This window comes from Tachysurus vachellii, chromosome 1, assembly GCF_030014155.1.
Source record: "Tachysurus vachellii isolate PV-2020 chromosome 1, HZAU_Pvac_v1, whole genome shotgun sequence".
NCBI lineage: Eukaryota > Metazoa > Chordata > Actinopteri > Siluriformes > Bagridae > Tachysurus > Tachysurus vachellii.
This window is the reverse complement of record NC_083460.1, coordinates 20969774-20991501: the sequence shown is the minus strand read 5'-3', so window position 1 is coordinate 20991501 and position 21728 is coordinate 20969774. Positions and strand designations below refer to the sequence as shown.

The following is a 21728-nucleotide window of genomic DNA, read 5'->3' as shown; positions in this document are numbered from 1 at the left end:
TATAAGCTTTGTTGCTATCCTTTGAGATATCCTCAAATTGCCATGTCTTTCTGTCATTGTCCTCTGTTAAGCGTGAGTGAAATGCCTGGTTTAAGAAATGTGTTTGAGGTACCTGACAGCAGATAAAAACACACTTAGAGGATTAGTTTAGCAAAAAGAATAAATCAAGGACAGCATCTAGTCCAAATCCAGCTCCTCATTAACCTTGATAGAAAATGTGCATACTATACTGGGATGAAAAACACATCTATGAATGTGAAAATGTCTTTTTGGAGCTACCTGCCAGAATTCTTTTCATTCTTCAGTAAACACACTATTTAAAAATTTAACACTTTCTAATGTGTCCTTCTGATTTTTCTTCAGCTTTATAACTTGACATTTTGTCATGAGCATCTGAGCGTCCAAAATTTCCCAGCTGGTATATCCAGTGTGTGTATGTGAGACAGAATATGAGGGGCTTTGGGGTTATTGACTTGTTTATTTTGTTTGATCAGTGATTCTTTCTCTGCATGAACTTTTTTCTGCTCCATTTTTCTCTCTGAGCTTTGCATGATTGGGTCACAATTCAAGGATGACTGGATTCACTGGAGATGCTGCTTACACCGTACACACACATCCTTACATGCGGCTTACACTCTACACACACTTCCACCACATGGGGGTCTATATTCAATTTCCAGGGTCTATATGCTACTGAGTAATTTTGTTGTACATGTTATTCTTTGGTATTTTTTAAATCTATGTGTTCATCATTGATGTGTGTTGGCATCAGTATTTGGGTAAAATTTAGACCTGTGTGATGAGGGACACAGAACATCTTTTTCCCGTTGGTAAAGACACACACTTGGCCCTCAAGGCTACCTGAGGTGACCTTGAGTGACATTATGAAGCTGATTTATCAAACATGCTGTGTCTGAAGACCATGCTGCCATTGTCAGCCAACAAAGAAACACTCAACCATTGAATCTGCTTGGATTCAAATGGATGAGACACAATAAAGCTCTGACCTTGGATATGCCCATCTCTCATTTTAAAGGGCTAAATTTCTCCAAAGGCAACTCAGAGTATTTGCACATTTCTTTTTATTTCAACATAATTGCACATTTCTATGTTTCAGAACTCAGTGTGGCAAAATGGCCATCGCTCCACTGCAGCTTCACTGTGGGAGGAAAGTTCATTGGTTAATTAGGGAAAAATGGATTGTAGGATTCTGAAGCTTTCTCATCTGAATATCACGAATGTTCAGTGATATGACAAGAAACATGGTTTCCATGAGGAATACACTCCATCATCGTCCTCATCAGAGCAAGCTGGTGTATTATTACCCCAGCAGCCAAACATTTCTGACAAAAGGTCATTTTTTTGTGTCTAACGGCCTGTTTGAACTAAGCATCTGGTCTCCTGTAATAGTGTCTTCACTTCAGAAGATGGGAGTTTAATCGCTTTTACAAAGAGGCCAGATCAACATGAGTGGGAAGAAGGAGAGTTTTTGAAGACAGAATGCGACCATTTTAGCAGAACAACATGTTTGAATTAGATGCTCCTGCACTGACTCTAAATGGATTTCTGAAGTGGTTGTTTGTGGGGGTTTTCAATTGTACATAACCTTGAGTCTTTTTTATGGAAGGTCTGTAGGATTTAAGTGCCAGTATAGCATGAAGGAGCTGAATACATACGCGTTCGTTTTTCTTTCTCCATCTCCCGCTTTTTTGTCCTGGTTTTAAAATGGAAAATTTTGCTTCTAAAGTTGTGCCATTGTCCAAGTAATTAATGGAATGTCTAAAAGCGAGGTCCAGGTACTTATATTCCCCCCTATTTTCCCTAATGACTATTAACGTCATAACGTGCAAAACACAGAGCAGTGTTTTTGGTGTCAATCTTTTGAGATAAACTTATACATAATACATGTATTTAAATGAAAGATGGTGACCTTCGCTGTAGTTCTTTTTAAATCTCCTGAAGATTTTTTTTGTGGCATGATAAGGTAAAGTTTAGCATAACAATCAAATACACTGATTAACATTATTACTTACACTTCATTTTAGTGGTACGAAATTCTGTATAAAGAGCTGCATATGGGTGAAGAAATGTGAACAATTCACACACTACACTGTTTCATATTGATTTTCAGACTTGTACATGATTTACAGTCATTTTGCATTCTGGCTAGCAGCTTCTACTGTTCAGGTGAGTTCAGTATAGAACTTTGCCTTTTTGGTGGACATTTAATATTTAATTTAAAACGAATTGTTATAAAAGAAGTATTTGTAATCAAGCCCAAACAATACATGTACCCTGACATCCCTGTTATTAACAAGTGACCATGGGGCAGCATGGTTCTCACCTCAGTTGGTGCAGTTCTCAGTTTTGACCACTAGAATATAATAATAACATTTCTATGGAGATAAACTGTCCGTCTTCTGAGCAACATATTGTTGTCGCAAATGCAATGGGTGTCGAAAACATTTTTAAAAACTGTTGGTCAGTCAAATATAAATATAATTTCAATGGAATTTTAAACTAAAGTGGTGAATGAGGACTTGTTTGCCCTGCACTGCTGAGCTGCCAGTGCATACAGCATTTGAACAACGTCAGCCGTTCATACAGTGTTTACACAAACAGTTATTATTATGTGTTTTTCAAGCACTGACTTATTCAACTAACTCACATTCATGTCTATGGATTTATGTTTGTGTTTTAGGATAACAGAGTCCAGAAGGAAAAGCAGACTTTTAACAGAAACCTACCTTCTTACTTCTTCACACACTGTATATCTCAAAGAAAACAGGCAATGTTTGTTTAGTTTTGTGATATCAGCAAACACAGTGTATATACAAACAATACAGGGACTCTGGCACCCCTGTTATTAACAAGCAAGCATGGGGCAGTGTGTATCTCACCTCAGTGGGCCTTATATTTTACAAGCACACTACTTCTCTTAGTGGATATTAAAAGTCTACATGCCCCTGATATAATAACAGATATTTTGTGCTGTTAAAATATAAATAAAAATAAATATTTTTTCTTGTTGTTTTTCACATAAATTTTGTTAGTTGCTACATTTAATGTGGTTAATCTGACATGATTACCCTGACTTCAATTTAACGTGCAGTTTTATCAGGTATGTGTAGACTTTTTAGACCCACAGTGTCCGTGTAGAAATAAATCTGTTGTAAACATCTGTACCCTGTGTAAATATAAAATAAAATGATTACTATCTAAATAGGAGTATTAGTACAGTATTTTATTGAAATATGAGGGAAAGGTGTGTAATGAACTGCTCCATAGCAGCACTCAGGCACTCAGGGCTTGTGAATTAGCTCATAATCATAAATAGACTTTTGTGGACAAGTTTGCTGCGGATCATTTTATGTAATTTATAACATTATGTATGTATAACATTGTTCTGCACATGTAGAGTACATAATTGTACTTACTTAAGTTTGTAATATTACTGTTAAATTCATACAGCATTTTCTGTCTCTCATTAATATGGTTTATATAACATTTATACTTTAATGTGTAATATATTTTTCATAATTATTGTTTATATTATAATTTGTTGTTCTCACAGGTTATTGTTTCTGTGGTAACAGCTTTTACACAGGGACCTGTAAGGAACACGCTCCACATTGTCTATTATATCAAAGTTCTTATTTTTTAATCACTTATTTAACAAAGAATAAGATGACATTTTCTGTTAGGAGACTTTTATTTAGTCTTTAATGAAGGAGTCTCAGGTGTCAGTGTGTCTTCATGGACAGCAAGTTTTTAGAAAGAGGAAAGTCTTCTGGGTTTCTCAGTAGCAGGACAAGCTGTATATTCTTTTGTCTGATTAAGAGAGAAATAAACGAGGTGATGATGGTGAGGAAAAGACTTCAGCCTGTGCTTTATAAGACAATAACTCACTTTTAGGTGGTAAGGTATTACACCGCCCCAGTGTTTATTACTGTCCTCTAACAGAACAACCTGTTATTGTCGAGTGTTGTCCAATTTGTATTTAAAGTGTATTTAGCGGGACATGTTCTCAGGCCATCAGATGCCATCTGTTACATCATGAGTAGATTTGGGACATGATTTCTGTGATGAAGACGTATTTAAAAGATGACTCAACTTACAATGCTAATATATACAAAGTAAAGAGCTTTTTATTTTTATTTTCAAAATTCAATAAATATAGTGAGACCACCATAATTACTTTCATTAATAAGTGAGGCAAACATTCAGTAATGTCCAGAAAGATTACTGTCCCAACACTAATCATGACCCAATACTTGTGAAAGACATCCCAAGCCCTCCAGCTGGTCGTCTGATCAGCCGACGATGATGAGTGCTGATCTGAGCTGCTGCTCGTTAGTCGAGATGGGCAGATGCTGTCTTTGGTATAAACCAGAAGCACGAATACTGAGAAAGAAGTTGCCACAGTCACATGACTTCACTTGAATATGCCTCTCATCAGAGATGGACAGATGTTTTGTGGACTTGCGTCTTGCGTATATACATTTTCTTTTAAAAAACATGCTTTAATGTACAAATACATCATTGTTGACGGTCCTTGTGCTTACACACACGGGTAAAAGCAGTGCACAATAAATTATGTTTATGCTTATGCAGTGACATACATGAAAGGAGAACATAAAAATGTGAAATAAAGATTAAAAAAAAAAAAAGCTTGCACAATCAGTTAAAAATGATCAAACTGACCAAACTGACCACAAATATAAAGTGAGATTCCTTTCTGATTTTAGTGTCTCACGACATTGTTAAGTACTGGTCAAGATGAAAACTGTACACACTGAAGAAAGCAAACCAGAAGAACAGATTTCTTTCTTTCTTTTTTCTTTATCTTTTTTTATATATATAAGAGTTCATTGCTTAGCAATTTAGCAGTTCAGCTCACCTCCACTTTACATCACAGTTCTCTCCCACATGACCACATGAATGTAAACACCTCGGCTTAGTTGTAGTACATTAATACTATATATATATATATATATATATATATATATATATATATATATAACATGTAAATATGTTATATATATATATATATATATAACATATTTACATGTTATAATTCACATCAGCACAGTTAGCTAGCATGGTAATAAAATAAGGCAAGACTCACATAATACTGACAATAAAATTGTGTTGATTGTTGGGTTTGTTCTGCAGCAGGCTTTGGTCTGGTTGGACTGAGGCAGTATTGCTTCGTCTTGGCTCTGCAACAGCGTCTTCCACATTGTGATGAGGGGGTATGAGTTGAGGGACAAAAAGGATCTTATAGGCTCTTACAGTTTTATAGTGTTCCTTTCTCTAACACTGCATCAGTGAGACCATACTGATAAACATGTGTTTAATAAGTTAGAAATGACTTAGCTGGCTTAGAGGTTAAAAGTTCAGAAACTGACTTTTTTTTTCACAGAGGACATGTTTTAACCTGTAACGTAAGAGGAAGAAGATCAGACGATTTGAACAGGTTTGTACTGTTTGTACTGCATGTCGTTAAGTTTCTGACACATGTCACAGTCACAATCAGCTGATCCAGATGACTTCAATCTACAGCTCATATGCTGGCTGTCAAGAGCAATGACTGGTCCAAGTTCTGGAGAAGAAATGAAATGTGCCATCTCAAACCCTCAAGCTTACAGTCTCAGTGAGAGGAAATAATTACATTTAGCTGCTCACAAAACTGCAGATGTTTTGCAAATATATTAGAACCTGTACCAAGACATCAGAAGTCAGTACATGACTGTTCTGCTGGATCAGGGGCTGAGTGCATTCCCCTCAACCAAAAAGTGTTTATTGACATCTTCTTCTCTGTTTTGGCCCAAATCATTCACTGAAACAACATGAACCATGCAGTGTAAGCACAGCACCGGCATGTGGAGGCATCTGAGTGCATGTTCTGAAATGTTGTGGCTGCTCATGATGCTGGACTGGAAGAGTGTTGTCTGGGAGCAGTGTGTGCGTTGTGTTGATTCAGAAATGTTTGGTTCAAGCTCGTTTTGCATGCAGCATCTCAATAAGCAGGTTGTTGCAGGGAACGTCGCCGTTCAGGTGTTTGTAGTACAGATATTCCTCGGCCTGCAGGCTGATGGCGCGGATCTCAGGCAGCCGCAGCAACAGCTGGCCAAATTTATCTGTCTGCTGTGGGTAGTTACACATGACGTAATCAAGCAGTGCTGCGTTCACCTGCTCCTGAACGCTTTCCACCAGGTGGAAGTTCTCCAGGTTTTTCACATCTAAGGTGACACAAATACACATCTATTAGACTAAAGCTCACATTTCTACTTTACTGCATGGGTTTAATGCAAACAAAAAATTTGAGATTACAGAAGAAAACAATTCTAGAATATTGTTTTTTATTTGTATGGAAATAAACTTTATCCACATAATTTTATTTTATATATTTCATTGATTTTTAAGGGCAACAGAATAGAAAGTGACAAATCAACACAGCATTGTAGATTATCTTTTATTTGTATTTTTTGTTTGTAGATTTTATTTGGATTCAGCAGGCATGAAGAAAGAATATCTATTGGCTTTATTTTATTTATTATTTTTGTTGTTTTATGTTGAATTAATGTTTCACAACTCATACCTTATACACCAATTAGATGGATTATAATTGTTTTTATTCTGCTTTACTGCTTTATTTGGGGGAGCGAAGTTCAGTAGGCACAAAAACACCATATTTGTCAGGAAGACGCAGTATCAACCTTCCCAACACCAGCGGCAAGTGAAAGGATCTAAATCAGCTAAATAGTGGTGCTATATAGTGCTGTATTTTTGACCATGATTCATGCTTCCTGAGCCAGTTGTACAGTCAGGCCTTTTCTCCCAAACTCCTTAGTTTAGTGCAAACACTAAAAGATGATCTTCACAAAATACAGAAACTATGTTCTTCCTACACAGTCATGTTTTTTTAACTGCTCCATTAGATCTTGATCTCACAGTCCGGACCTCAAACATATTTAAATTTTTCCTTCAACACAAAAACGAAATCAACACAAATCAGTCTTTCACCTATTTGCATCTTCAGATTTAAATATACTATATGTAATATATATTTACACACACATATGTTTAATTAGGCCAGCCATATTCTCAGCACTTCTCAGAACCATGTTTTGTTTTCTGTGCAGAGTTTTTAAAGAGATTTGAACTGAAAAGGGATTCAAGAAGTCTGTGGAAAAACTCTGTAGTTTTTCGCTACATATGCCAGGAGGCAACTTCATTTTAATGACAATTTTTTTCTATAGCAAATAACATTTTTAACATTTTTTTAACATTTTTTCTTTCCTATTAAGTAGAAGCTAATCAGTACAACCAACTGACCTCTGACAGGTTCGTCCACAGAAAAAATTAATTTCTTCAAATTTATTTCTGGCTCATTCATTGTGGACGTGCATCTCAACCATTAAACCATTAAATGACTGTGGGTGTTAAGTATATCATGTTAATGAATCATTCGTGAATGAATTTAGTTAAGATCAGAGAGGTTGTGTAATTGAATATTTTATGAATTATTTTTAGAGGTCTGCCCCTGACACTACTGCGTGATTGGGCAAGTGCCTGGACCCGCTCGGGCAGGGCTAATGAGGCAGCTGGCACTGTCTTTCCTGCCAAAATAATCAAAGATGTTCTAGCCCCCAGAAAGAGACAGAGGATGGTCAGAGAGAGAGAGAGAGAGAGAGAGAGAGAGAGAGAGAGAGAGAGAGAGAGAGAGAGAGAGAGAGAGAGAGAGAGAGAGAGAGAGAGAGAGAGAGAGGCGGAGTTGGAGATTGTTCAGTGTGTAATGAGGTCTGTAGAACAAGCAGTGAGTCCTTCGTGGCCCTGATGAGGATGTTCTCCCTGACCCCTGGGTGACACCGTTGGGCAAAGCTTAGTGTTGGGGAGGGGCCTATCAAGGAGAAACCAATTACATACTCTGCTCCACCCCTGTGAATATTAACCCCAGCTAGAAAACAGGGAAATAAAACATGCCTCGTAACCACGTTGCTCCTTATTTTCTGTATGTGTGTGTGTGTTGGTGTGTGTGTGTGTGTGTGCGTTGCTTGATACTAGAAGCCATAATCTATTGGTGAATGTGAGTATGTTACGGTTCATTAAGGTCATATTCATTGTCCTAATTAAAGTGAGTTTAGAAAGTACAATGCTACCAGTTTTCCCCATTTGAAATTTTGAAGCCTGAAACATGAAATACTGAGATGGAGCAAAGCTAATGAAACCTTTTGTCTTTTACAGACTAATTAAACAAATTTATACAAATAACACTGATTTATTTGCTAATTGTTGTAGGCTACATTTAAAATAATGAAAAAGGAGGTTTTGTAAAAAAAAAAAAAAGTCTGCTGAACAAATAATGGCTTGCTCCTTTTGGCTTTAAGCGAGAAACAAGGTTTCTGAGAGAGAATTCCTGTTTTTTTAATTTGTTCACAGCATGAAATACTAGATAATGCCCTACTGACAATCAGAGTGAACAGAGAACAGCACCAGATTCTTTTCAGTCAGGTTAAAGCACTCTTATCTTCTGTCTCTATCTCTGTTCTAACATTTAGCCACTGTGGGACTAATTATGAAGTTTTTACATGAAACAGCCTCAGTGTGCAGCCAGGCTGTGCTGAAGCTCGACTCTAGACCCTTAGGTTCTGTGTGATACAATGTTCATTTCACTAGCAATCATGCCACATGACCCCTCGTATCCACTTTCCGCCCCCATCCGCTCCTGATGCTTTACTGTTTGTGTATATTTAGACACATCTATGATTATGCTGAATATATACACATATATAAAGGATTTGTTAGGTAGAATTTATTGTTTATTTTAATTACCTAAAGTATAATTAATATATGAATATGACAGGAAATAAAGAATTAACTTAAGTTCTTTGGAAATTATACATATTTATTCCAAATATGCAATATGCAAACTAAACTTGGCTTGTAAATTATTGTTGTTGTTGGCTGTATGGGAGGATAAGCGATTTTTTCTTTGAGTGCCAAAACATGAACCTAATCAAACAAAGCAACTGCTGATGTGAAGAGCAATGAAACACACCAGTTTCAGGAACAGGTTGTGTGTGTGTGTGTGTGTGTGTGTGTGTGTGTGTGTGTGTGTGTGTGTGTGTGCTTTGATAGCATGTAGATTTTGGTGCTGTTTATAATTTCTGAGAAAGCAGTTTCAAAGGGCAAGGTGCTGCGTTCTGCCTGCTAGGTTCTCTCCGATGTTTCTTTTTATGATAGAGCTGTAATCGTGTAATCAGTCAAACCTGCACCTTGTCATTTCTATTCATCATTAACCTGACCGCCTGATGGTCGCCAATCAAAGTTGGGGGCGGTGCTGACACTGCCCCCTAGCCCACAGTGTACACACGGAGGCCCCCTGTTGCCTTGCACACAATAGTTAAGACACCACAGCCAATGCCCGCCTGGTCATCATGAAACATTATTTACCCAACAGCTAACCCATGTGTGTGTCTGTGCTGAGTGCTGCAGAGCAAATTATGCCGTGTAACACTGAGCAGCCAGACCTGGTACAATGCAACAGCAAAGGTTTTCCAAAACTCATGACACAAGACACAATCCACAATCATATCCACAAAACATACTTGTGAGGGTAGTACAGGTACGAAAACCTAGGAGGAAAGAACACTAGCAACACTAGCAAGAGACAGAAATAAACACAAAACTAAAATCAGAAATAATAACAGGGGGCATGGCAAGGGTACAGGCAAAAGAGCCAGCCAGGAAGATTCCAATAAAGACTTTAGCTGGCATAAATATTTGTGTTGTGAAACCTATTAATAGGTTGTATCAATATGTTAATATTGATCATTCACTGTGCTCCTTTTACTTTAGGCTCTTCAAGTGGCTACCGATCTACAGCTGCATGAGGCTCAGAAACCTTCCTTCATCCATCATGGGGGCCACATGTTCCTCACTAATTCAATTACACCTAAGTTCTTTCAATTGTGTTTACCATGGATCATTTTAGTAGAACATGAGCTCATGTTGATTCCCAAATATTGATTATATGATGACATGTGAGTGTTACTTATATACGCATTATAAAGCTATGCAGTCCAGTGATAACATGCATCTTTTTACACTATCAGATTTAACACAATCTGCTCATTATTAGCAGGTTGCCTACAGCTCATCTTTTGCTGTCTACAAACTTTTCTTCTCTTTCTGCATGTCTTTTCCTCTCTGTTAATGATGCATATCAATGATGGCAGATATTCCTGTGTTTGTCTGATGGGTGTTCCACTTTACTAAGCTGTGAAGAGCCAGAAGAAAAAAGTATATGTTTTTTTTGTCAGCATTGTCAGAATGAAGCACAAAGGCTCAATCTGCTGCTCCTTGGCTTGTCCAGTGGGACAACTAGGCCCAGAGTGTCCCATTTCTGAGAAAGTGAATTAAACAGGACTGCTCCAGCTGGGGATACATTAAGTCCAATCTGAGTCCATTGCCAGTGGGTTATGGAGGTAGAGGAGACGCCTGGGTTGCCCAAGGAGAGGTTTAACCCACTCTGCTTGCCACATGGAGGGGGCAAATATGAGGGGAGTGTGAATGGAAAACCGCCTAAGGTGTGATGAAATAAACACTAGAAACATCAGCAAGTCCTTCTCTTAACAAACACTGAACATGAGGTGCTCTGCTTCTTCCTCAGGTCAGGGGACGTACATTTGCATCTATTTATTCATCACTGAGCCAACTTGAACATTGTTAAGCACTACGTGTGCCATGAATAATTGTTACATAATTAATTTTAGTAAAAAAAAATGCTGTATATCAGAACAAGGATTTTCACTGCTCACGTCACTTGTAGACTTTAGTGCAGCCTTGATGGTTTTCAGAAGAGATGAGAAGTTTTAATCAAGAAATCATCTACAATATCAGTAGTGTGAGAGGTACAAAAAATGTATTTAGTGTTTGACCTTTTGGAGCCAGATTAAGAGGCAGCTGGTGAAGGCAGCTTTAAACTTCAAACTTCATTTGAAATAAAAGATTTTAGTTCAGATTGTTACCGACTGTATTTGATCAACAAGCTCTAAGAGCAGCAACACAAGAACAAGTACTTAAACACTATTAAGACATGCAAGAAAGTCCAACCGATATCATGTTACTAATTAACTAACAATAAAAAGTTCAGCCATATGTAGAAAATAAAGAATCTCTCTCTCTCTCTCTCTCTCTCTCTCTCTCTCCCTCATAGTGTCTAACCCTCTGGAGTGTCTGGTTTACATTCTGCCTATCTTCTCACCACTAATTACATGCATACAAGAGTAAAGGGGCAAATCAGAATCTTCTTGTTTATGATAAAGTGACAGAAAATCATTCAGAGGTCAACTATCCCCCTAAACTCCTGGAGCAGCCCAAAAACCCAGCCATAATGCGAACCACAAACCTAACGAGGTCATTAAAGGATACCGCCCATCAATATTGTTTTTTTATTTTCCTTTTTGAAGAATATGAATTAATAATTCACCAGAGTGCCTGGGGATATATATTTTCTGAGTGAAGGACAGTTAATCCATAATGTGATCCCCCCTACATAAAGAGACACTTTCCCTCTATTCCCTACTCTTGCTTAATTATCGAACGCTGCTTGTGCTGACTAAAGAAACAGACATCTTCACATCTCTCCCAAGATGTTCTCTCTCTCTCTCTCTCTCTCTCTCTCTCTCTCTCTTGTCCAAATCAACATTTAAGCTGCTAGGATATTATGAAAGCCAGGAGTGCAAATTTGAGTTTAATTTATTCCACAATGTGAGTAGACCTGGTCTCTTTTACCTCACGGGTAATAGAACATGACATATTTGTAAGATGCCTGTCAAAGTCAGGCTAATTTATGAGTCTGTACATTTCCAGCATATCTGAAAAACAATGTAAGATTGTATATAAACCAAAGTGTGACATTACAAGTCATTTAATACTATTTATTCTTATAATAAGTAATTAACTCTACTGTACACTTATTATAGTATATTGACTTTTAAACAAAGCCGTAGGTTTCATTGCCAATATTCAGTATGTAAAGCCAATTCCTGTAGAAAGAACTCTCCTTTTGTAAGCTGTTTAAATGGTTTATTTTACTTCATAATATGCGAGTTTAACACTGCTTGACTTGACTTTTACAGCGGACCAAAAAGACACTATACACCCTATTGGGACATGCTCACCACAGGTGTGGTGGATTCCCAGCCATAAATGGTGCTGGAAGAGAAGCGCCAATATTGAAAGGAACACATTTATAATTGAGCCTCAGCCCGCAGCCCTACATGGCACTTTCTGGACTCGGGGTTTTACGTTACAGGTAGACTGATGATGCTGCATTTTTTCCAGTGCTAAGACAGTGCAAACATTCCAAAGCTTTGTTCCATTAAATATACTACAGCACTGCAATAGAAGGACAAGAGAGTGGTCTGGAGCAGCTGTCAGCTCATTCATGTCTTTGTGTTTAATCACCGTCTCTAGTTTCAGAGGTCTTGTGCTCAGGCCAGAACTCTAGTATGAAGCAGTCTGTGTGGAAGAACAGAAACATACCTCCTTTACCACGTCCTGGGATTGGTGAAAGAATATAATCTTTGTGACATTACAAAGGATAAAAATACATTTGTGATGACTTTTTCATTACTTTTAGAAAAAAAAATTAAAATATGAAATACGATGTAATAAAAGGATCAAGGTGTAAAGTTAATGGTGACAACGCAGGAAAGATTAAAATTACAATCATTCGACTCACTGCAGATATAAGATATAGTACGGTATATTAAATGTAAAGACTCACAAGAAATGCTAATGCAATAACATAAGTTCAATCAGTCAGTAATTTAAAAATATCCATTAACATTACCTTGTAAGAGCACACTGTTGTACAGCAGAAGGCTTTTTATTTGTTTCGCTTGTTTGTAAGCAGTTGAAGAGCTCAGTAAATGAATAATTATGTCTACTACAAGGGTCACACTGAAAGGCTCGTGTCTGCTCAGTTGTTCAGTGGGTGGATGTTTAACCTGGAGCCTGGCCAGGGTCTATGATCTGCTGCTACATATTTCCCCTCTTGTGAAACCAGCAAGCTTTTATGGATGGTTGTGGTAGTGAAATCATTCACAGGATCGATTCAGAAATGACAGATTGGGAGGGGTGGAGGTGCGATGGAGCTTGTGTAACTCTGCTTATATGTGTTTGTGTGCAATGTTTAAATAATGACAGGAATCTGATCAATAGAGCAACTCGTACAACGACCATAGCTCTTGTTTTATGCTCTGATCAGCCACGTATAGGCATCCAGGTTCATGCTTGTCACACAACAACTTCTTCACTGACCATAATTGAGCTAGCAAATGTACATAAGTGCAATACAATAAAAGTGTTGGGAACAATCTGAGAGCTATAACATCCGGCACAAGTCGGGAAATGAAAAACCTGGAGCGCAATACGTAGGAGCAGATATAGACAACAACAAGACCTTTTAAAACTAAAAAAAGCATTGCTGTAGAGGATGCAGAGTTTGAATAGTAAACGTCAGTCTACTGATCGGATAAACAAAAGGCTTATGTATGTTTGTCCCGGAAGGACTGCGGTTCTCATGAATCTTTAAGGGTGCACTGTTTTGGCCGTGGCTCCTGTGTAGCTCTTTCTCTTAACAAACATTCTCTCCAATTCAGCTGATAGACAGAAACTGTGGGTTATTTCCATTTCAGCTTTTGTAAAACATATCTATAAAACATATCTACGTAATTGGCTATATTTCTGTGCTGATTTTGAGAATTGGGATTGTTAAAAGAAAAGTAAAAAAGTCCAACAGTAAGCAGGATGCTGTTTGTAGTACAGCCTGGCTTCAACTGCTGAAAAAAAGTGATTGGCCGTAGGGCAATTTTTTTTGTTAGAACTGCTAGAAACACACCAGTACTCATATGATTGATATTTCCAGTGCAGGTATCAGTTAGGAAACAGCTGACATGTGGAGAGTATGTTGCAGGCTCTCTTGTCTGCTAAGTAGCAACGTGCAGACTGGCCACCGTTTCCTGCAGCTGGTAATAAAAGATGGCCATTGATTTTCTGTAGTTGCTTGTAACTGTTAATGTTGATACATCAATAGCCAAAGGAAAGCACAGGGCTTAATAGGAGCCTGAGAATGTGGAAATACGGGAGGGCCGGGCTCTAAATCACAGAATCTATCCCCCGGATCGATAAGACAGTAACTGCAAGTGTCCCTCTGCTTTCCTAATGTTTTATAATAAACTGACAGCTTGTAATAAGGATGGGGAAGAGAAAGAGAGGCAGCAGGAGAGAGATGGACACAGAACAGGTGGAGAGAGCAATATGAGCACATACATCTCATTGGGTCTATTCTAAATCACATCATCTGGGAATGAAGCAGGGCCTTTGTGAAAGTTTTGTAAACAACAGTCTGTTAAGTCCACAAAGTTCCCAAAAGTTACCAACTGCTGTAACTGAAGGAAATGACGACACAAACATTCCGATTAGAGAATAGAATACGCTTGTTTCGATTAAACACATATTCTGATGTATCTTATAGTCAAGATATTCTGTTAAAAAAGGTCGTAAGTCTATCCTGATGTATCTATCCCAATATACAGAACGAAAAGGAAGGATTTCACGATGAGCCAATTTCAGCCAAAGACGAGAAAAAGAAAAACACACAACATCTAGCTTATGATTGTCTACACTGGTTACATACCATGTTTGTACACCTTGTATACATACTTAGAACAAACTGCTTAATGTGATCTTTTTTTAAATAAAAGAAGAGTCATTCATGTGGACACTGTAGAGTTAATTGTATGCAGTGCAGTGAGTCAGTTGTATTGGAGTTAAGCTTTAAATTCACAGCATATTAATTTTAAAGTACATTATTCTGTAACACTAATAAAGGATGCAGTATATAGTTATGAGTGTGTTATATAGTTATAATGATGTTAGTCTTGGCCATTGGCAGCTCCTGATAGTTTAAGGGGTTAAAGTTAGAATGCTGTAGAATAGCCTCTGATATCACTTTAATGACTGGAGCCTGTACTGTTGCTCCACACAGCAGGGTTTGGAAGATCTCTGCAGCTTTTATAGCTTTATAAAGTCTGAAAGCCTCTTAGGGTTCCTAATAAAGACAGCGTCTTGCAGAGAGCCACTCTCACATGTTGTCCAGGTTATGCTTTTGATTTCTGGCATTTCTAATGTAGGGACAGGAAGCAAACAAAAACAAGCCTTGAATATTAGGGTCATTGTGTACGCCCACTAGTGCCTTTACTGAAGATTTGTAAAATATCAGAACACTCAGTGTTGATTGGAGGCTTTTCTGCCTTTAAGAGAAATCCAAATAAACATGTTTGCTCAGAGCAATGAATTCATACAGTGAGCACACACGCCGCTGAGCAAAGGACGGTCACGTCCACTCAGTCGAGGGCTGCTGCATATTGTCACAAATCAACACAAATAAATGTAAGCTTTACTTTTTACCCTGAAATTCCACCATTATATACTGTGCACCCACAGCTTCCTGTCTATACACACTAATACACACTTGGACCTCACAAATAAACACCAATCAGTTTCAAATTGCTAAAAACCCACCTGTATTATCAATATTATCTCTGTAATTGAATTAAGAGATAGAAGTCGTTGCTTCAGGCTTTTATCGTTCTGAAAGGTCTTTAAATAGTTAGTCTACCCGGATATGTGGTAATTATGAAGCATTGCTAGGTACAGCCAATCATCATCCTCTTTTATATGAACAAATGTTCATTTTACTAATATAAAATAAATAAAGAAGATAAAACTCCAGGAAATATTTTCTAATATGGAGAATTTCCCCAACTCAAACATATAGTCAGATATTCCCAGTGAAGTGCTCAGTCATGTTTAAAACTCATCGCAGGACATTCCCACCTGAGTCTACCAAAACAATCTGTCCAGTGGAAGAACACGACCACATGACAACTCAGGGGTGTAAAGTCTTGGCAAAAGTCATGACAAGCAATCCCCCTGCCAATGGAACACCATTGCTCAGCCTCCGCAGGTCCTTTTGCAGCGCAGGAAATCAATGCCCTTGGTGCAATTATTTACCCATTGATAAAGCCTTCAGCCCTAGTGAGAGCCACTCCATCCATTCGAAAGAGTGCAGAAGACGTTTGGCTGGATGCAATCGCTCCTTTCGACAAATCTGAGGAAACAAATGACTGCTCCCAGGTCAAGCCGTCTCCATCCTCCTCTTTATTGACACTTAACTTTACAAAAAGCCCCACACACCCCCGACAGTGACGGATCGCGGGCCTGATAAAAGCAGCTGCAACTCACTGCTATGGGCCTGAAATGGCATGTCAAGCCTGGCGAAATGTACCTTTGATTTCCTTTAAAAGGCTTCATTTGTAAAAGCAGGTCAGAGAGGAAAGACTGGGCCTGGGTAGAAGCTGAGGAGGCCCTTGAATGAACAGATGTCAGGGAGAATTGACGAGGCGTTGGGAGGTGAAGAAAGTGGTGGCTTACAAGAATATCTGATCCTTGTGCCAGGCAGAACTCCAACCAAATCTGACATAAAAAAAAAAATTGTCTCAAAATGTATGAATTTTTCAGAAATCCAGGTGCTTCAACTTTCTAGTAGACTTGACCTTTGCTGACCATTCCAGAATATTAAGTCAGAAATCTGGCCTTCAAGGAAATCCCAGTGTGTAGATGTTTGAAAGATCTGCACTGCACTGACATCCCAGAAATCTCCCCACTCTAAACTGACCACATCTGGACACTATGAGAGGAAAAGATGCCTTACATATTCATAAAGCACTGGGGTCATTTAATGCTTTGTTTGATTAACCTTTCATTAATTGACACCTAAAAAGCATCTGGCAAGGATCTTTCTCTCTCTCTTTTTCTCTCTCTCTCTCTCTCTCTCTCTCTCTCACACACACACACACACACACACACCCTTCTCTGTCCACAGGATGATTCTAATCAGTGCAGGCGCTAATCTCCAGTCACTTACTTGCCCACAGTCAGGCCGACGAGCTGGTTGATGCTAGCGCCGGGGGCGATACACTTCCCTTAGGTAAGTGTTTTATTATGGATGATGTTTCCGCCAAATTATTTACACTCGAAGCCCATCCCCCTGCCGGGTAAAACCTCTGCCACACAACAACAGCAACAACAACAACCATATCAAACACACACACACTCAAACCCCATAAGGTTGAGTCGGCTGAACTTACGGCAGCTTCATCACCTTTCTGTTCCTTTGTTAAGCATAAGGAAGGATGTGGAGCTGCTCAAAAGGCGGCGGATGGGAAAAAAAAAAGAAAAACTGAGGCGGAAGCAAGCATACACAACCCTCAACAAACATTCTGTATTTTCTATTTCATGAAATAAGAGACAAGAGTGATATGGTAATGCTGTAGATCAATGTAGAACAACATGCTGGATCAATATTTCAGGTGTTGGCTAGCATCCTTATCAAGATGACCTTTTACAATGATCTTGACTTGAATAAGCAAGAAACAACAACAAAAACAACAATAACAACAATACTACTACTACTACTACTACTACTACTACTACTACTAATAATAATAATAATAATAAGAATAAGAAGAAGAAGAAGAAGAAGAAGAAGAACAAGAAGAAGAAGAAAAAGAAGAAAAAGAAGACATGAACTTAAATTTATACCATGATATTTCTACTCTCCAGACGGTAAAGAAAACACAATATAACAAACAACCAATAATCTTATTATTGTTATTATTATTATTATTATTATTATTATTATTATCTTCAAAACTTTGAGACATTTTTATAATCTGCCAAAAGTAATCTTTTTTTGTCAGTAAGAAAAAATAAAATCTGTGTGAGCTTTTGGTGTTCCTAAAGCCTCGAGATATGTGCAGAGATGTGTCTATAAAACTCACCACAGAGTAGCCAATAGATACTTATGCTATAGATTGAAATTTGAAATGTGAAATTTGTAAAATAAATTTGAAATAATTTTAAATGTTTTAAACTGTTTAAGATTTTTTTTTAGTTTAAGAGAATAGTATTTCATTTCCATGTTTCATTTGTCTGGTGGCAGGAATGTACCGTTTTAGCAGTTTTGGCTTTGGGTGCTAATATTCATATTAAAAGTCAACAGAAAGCTTAGCTATTAGAAATGGATTTTCCCAAGGTCCACCAGGAACCACTAGGTCCACCAGGAACCACTAGGTCCACAAGAAACCTTGGGAGCAAGCACTTCTCCTTTCCTTTTCTTCATTCCAGTACTCACCTAAGCTAAACAGCACCAGGAACTTGAGGCAGACAAACTCTCTCTGATCCAACTGAAGGGAGCGCAGCTTGCTGACCAGTTCCTGTGCCCGACTCAGGAGGTTGTTGAGTGTGGCCCCAGCTTGAGATGCAATTAACGCATAGTCCACCTGATGAGGAAGAGTATGCAAACAGATTGTAAAGGTTAGTGGTCTCGAACATGCAGCTCCAACACCATAACACACTGCACTTTTATCTCACACAGGTCACATGGATATAAAGGTCAATTAGGTTTTGTTTGGATCCAATGGCTATAAGCAACCAACAATTACACAACAAACATCGAGTTATGGAGAGTAGTTAAAAGACCTGAGAAAATAGGTGTCGGCTAACAATCAAGAGTGATCTCAGAGTGCCTGGAGGAGCGAGTGGGCACATAGAGAAGATAGAAAGATAGGAAGAAGGAACATACTTGAAGGCAAATGAATATCTGATATCTCTTGTACATTAGTTTTTAGTCTTGTCCCATGCATGCAAGTGCAAATACAGCCAGCGTGAGTGGTGTGTGTTTGTGTGTGTATGTGTATGTGCGTGTATGTGTGTGTTCTCAGCACAGCAGACACAGTACACAGGAGTGAGCGTGGAATGATAATCAACATCAAAATAAACAGGGGAAGAGCAGCACGTTTCTCTTTATCCCCAGTGTGTGGACTGGTGGACCCTCGCTCCCTCGCTCCAAACAAAAGCGGAGACTGGTGATGCACAAGCATTCAGGTCCCCTAGGCTAGCAGGCCCAGCCCTCCCCTTTCAGGTGCACTTAATATCTGCAGCAGCAGCAAATTTGTCTTGGAGGCAAGTCCTTAGCTGCCACTCACTGTAAGCAGGCCATATTAAATTTTTATATTTATTGACAATTCATTACCATAATTGACTGTGCCAGGGTTTCTGGAGGTCGGTAGACGGCCGGCCTCCTAAGAGCAGGGCGGGTTCCCTTGGAGCAAGATTTGCAATTAAAAAATGCAGGTAGACTGTAATTTATTTATTGTGTAAATATGATGAATGATATTTTTAAGTCCAGTCTAGAGAATTTGCACTAGTTCTGCCTTCGACGATCAAGTAATATTAACATGTTGCCTGTAATAAAATACATTCAGAAGCATTTAAAAATAAAAAATGCTTTTGAATGTAAAAAAAAAAAAAAAAAAAAAGATAAAACATTAAATCTGGCTTTTAACTATTTAATTCCCAAAATCTTTCAAAACTATCTTCTGGGTAAATGATGGAAGGAAGACTGTAAAGAGAGAAAATACTAAAATTTTGCCAACACTCTCAGGAGCGCCATTACAGCTGCATTTCAAGAAAACACAAAGCCATTTGATGTACATTTGATTATATGTCTCTCTGATCTGAACTGCTCTGAAGGCCATGGAGGTTTGTGGCAGGGAAAGATAAAACAATAAAAGAAAAACAAAGAGTGAAGCTATGTTTAAATGAGTGGGAAGGATTGTTTGTGTGTGTGTGTGTGTGTGTGTGTGTGTGTGTGTGTGTGTGTGTGTGTGTGTGTGTGTGTGTGTGTGTGTGTGTGTGACATAGCTGTCAGTTCTGGCCCGCTGTAGAATAATAGGACACAATAGGACACATGTTTTCTGTTTCTCTCCCCACAGGCTCTTTCAACACTAGCTGTTCATTAGCCAAAATATGCAAATGAGACACAGCCTCCTGCTCATATCCTGTTGCTCTCAGTCAGCCCTCAACACTCCATGCAGAGACTAGTGACCAGGCAGAACTCACTTAACAGCTTGTCCACACACACCGCAAGGCTTCAAGGCATGATCTACTACTAGAGACAAAGTGATCTTGTGTGTAATACTGCATGGAGAAGACAAATGTCAACTCCAAAACGACTGCCATCTTTAACAGGAAATTTGCATTTTCTATAAAAAGTCTCTTTTTTAATTAACACAGTCAAATAATATTTAAAATGAAAAAAATGGTTTTAATTCACATTATTGATCTATTGTTCACTGATGTTCTGTACTTGTGTGTACTTACTGTGCTTTAACAGACTATGTTTAGATATTTTATTTTTATGATATCATCATCATGAGGAACATAAAATTAGCGCTCAGCTTAGTTGGTAGATTTGGAGCACACTGTACTGAAGTGTAACTTGTGCACACTGTACTGAAGACATCAGTCCACAAGCACTTCAGTAATAAATATAACAGAATTAGAAATGGACCAAGAGGCAGTTATAAATGTCGTACACACACACAGGGGCACGGGGCTATTAATCTCAATAAGGTCACAAAATGGGGTCACATTACTGAAAATTTATTCATTTCTAAAGTAAAGATTGAAAATGAAACCTAGCCTGCTTTCCCATGTGTTTGTAGTATCGCTCTCCACATCCTATTCAAGTCTGTAATCATTCATCCCTAAGCTTTCACACAGATGTTCAGAGACACTGCCGTCATCCTACAGCGCAGCCAGAGTTGTCAGAAGGGTGTCGCTGAGAACCCAGTGGAGAAAATCTGATCTGTTCATGCACACACTCTACTCGTCTATCTCATTTATTTGCCTTTCACGTTGAATCGAAGCTGTGAACGGATCCTGTCTAGTGGCCATTCGTTCGAGAGGTGTTCAGCAAATGTTTCTTTAACTTTAATATTTATGAGTTTTTGAGCATTTTGTTGAAGTTCATTTTTTTGTTGAAACGGAGTGATGAAAAACTAATAAATAAAATAACGCCTTTCACTGACAAACCAGCAGCACAATAATCTAGTCATGATGAGCAATTTAAACATTTTGAGTATCATTCTGTGTGTGTGTGTGTGTCTGTGTGTTGTATAAGGAATGAAAGGACCCCCTGTGTTGAGAACTTGAGCAGAGCCTGAGGCATCCACCCACTGCTGTTCCTCAGAGACGCGATGGCTCACGCATGCTTAACCAGCTGTTTTATTTATTCAGACTCTACTGACTTGATAAGAAATGCGCAATTGATTATTCTGATCACATTAACTCATACCTATAAGTGTAATCTATTTTTAATGGAGTAGTGACTCCACAGACATGGCCAGTCGATAGGACTTTAAAGGCCGCTGATCCTCACTGACGAGATGCCTGATGAGCTCTATAGGGAGGTGGAGTGCAGATGAGTAAAAGGTAAAAGAGGAACGCTATAAACCTCACACTCACTTGTTGCCCTGTAACCAGCAGTATGGAGCCCTCCTTGGTGTGCATCACCTGTCTGAAAATATGGTCAAGGATAAGAAGCTCGCTCCAGCAATTTTGGAGAAGCTTCATTTGGTCATCAACCTGAAATAAAAAAAAAAAAGTTAGAAAAATGGGCAGAATTTACTTCTCTGAAAACCAGAAGTCAAAGATTTGTCAAAGATTTGAAGTCAAAGATTTGTGAGTCTATTTCAATTCAAATTCAAGTCAACTTGAAGAAAATAAAAAGTAACTCTGAGAGT

General features: G+C 38.4%; 2 protein-coding genes across 4 annotated transcripts in view; one reads left to right on the top strand and one right to left on the bottom strand.

Annotated features, from left to right (window-relative positions):
- Window positions 1–2962, top strand: part of LOC132850303 (adhesion G-protein coupled receptor D2) — a 53028-nt gene extending 50066 nt beyond the window's left edge. The window contains exon 25 of the mRNA XM_060876752.1: window positions 2702–2962. Within this exon, the coding sequence (XP_060732735.1) occupies window positions 2702–2803 (102 nt within the window). The 3' untranslated portion in view covers window positions 2804–2962. The remainder of the gene's footprint in view (window positions 1–2701) is intronic.
- Window positions 2963–5035: 2073 nt separating this feature from the next.
- Window positions 5036–21728, bottom strand: part of nr5a2 (nuclear receptor subfamily 5, group A, member 2) — a 41728-nt gene continuing 25035 nt past the window's right edge. For all 3 annotated transcript variants that reach the window (XM_060876765.1, XM_060876780.1, XM_060876773.1), the window contains 3 exons: window positions 21451–21570; window positions 18280–18422; window positions 5036–6250 (listed from right to left, as the gene is read on the bottom strand). In XM_060876765.1, coding sequence (XP_060732748.1) covers window positions 5998–6250; window positions 18280–18422; window positions 21451–21570 — 516 coding nt within the window. In that variant the 3' untranslated portion in view covers window positions 5036–5997. The remainder of the gene's footprint in view (window positions 6251–18279; window positions 18423–21450; window positions 21571–21728) is intronic.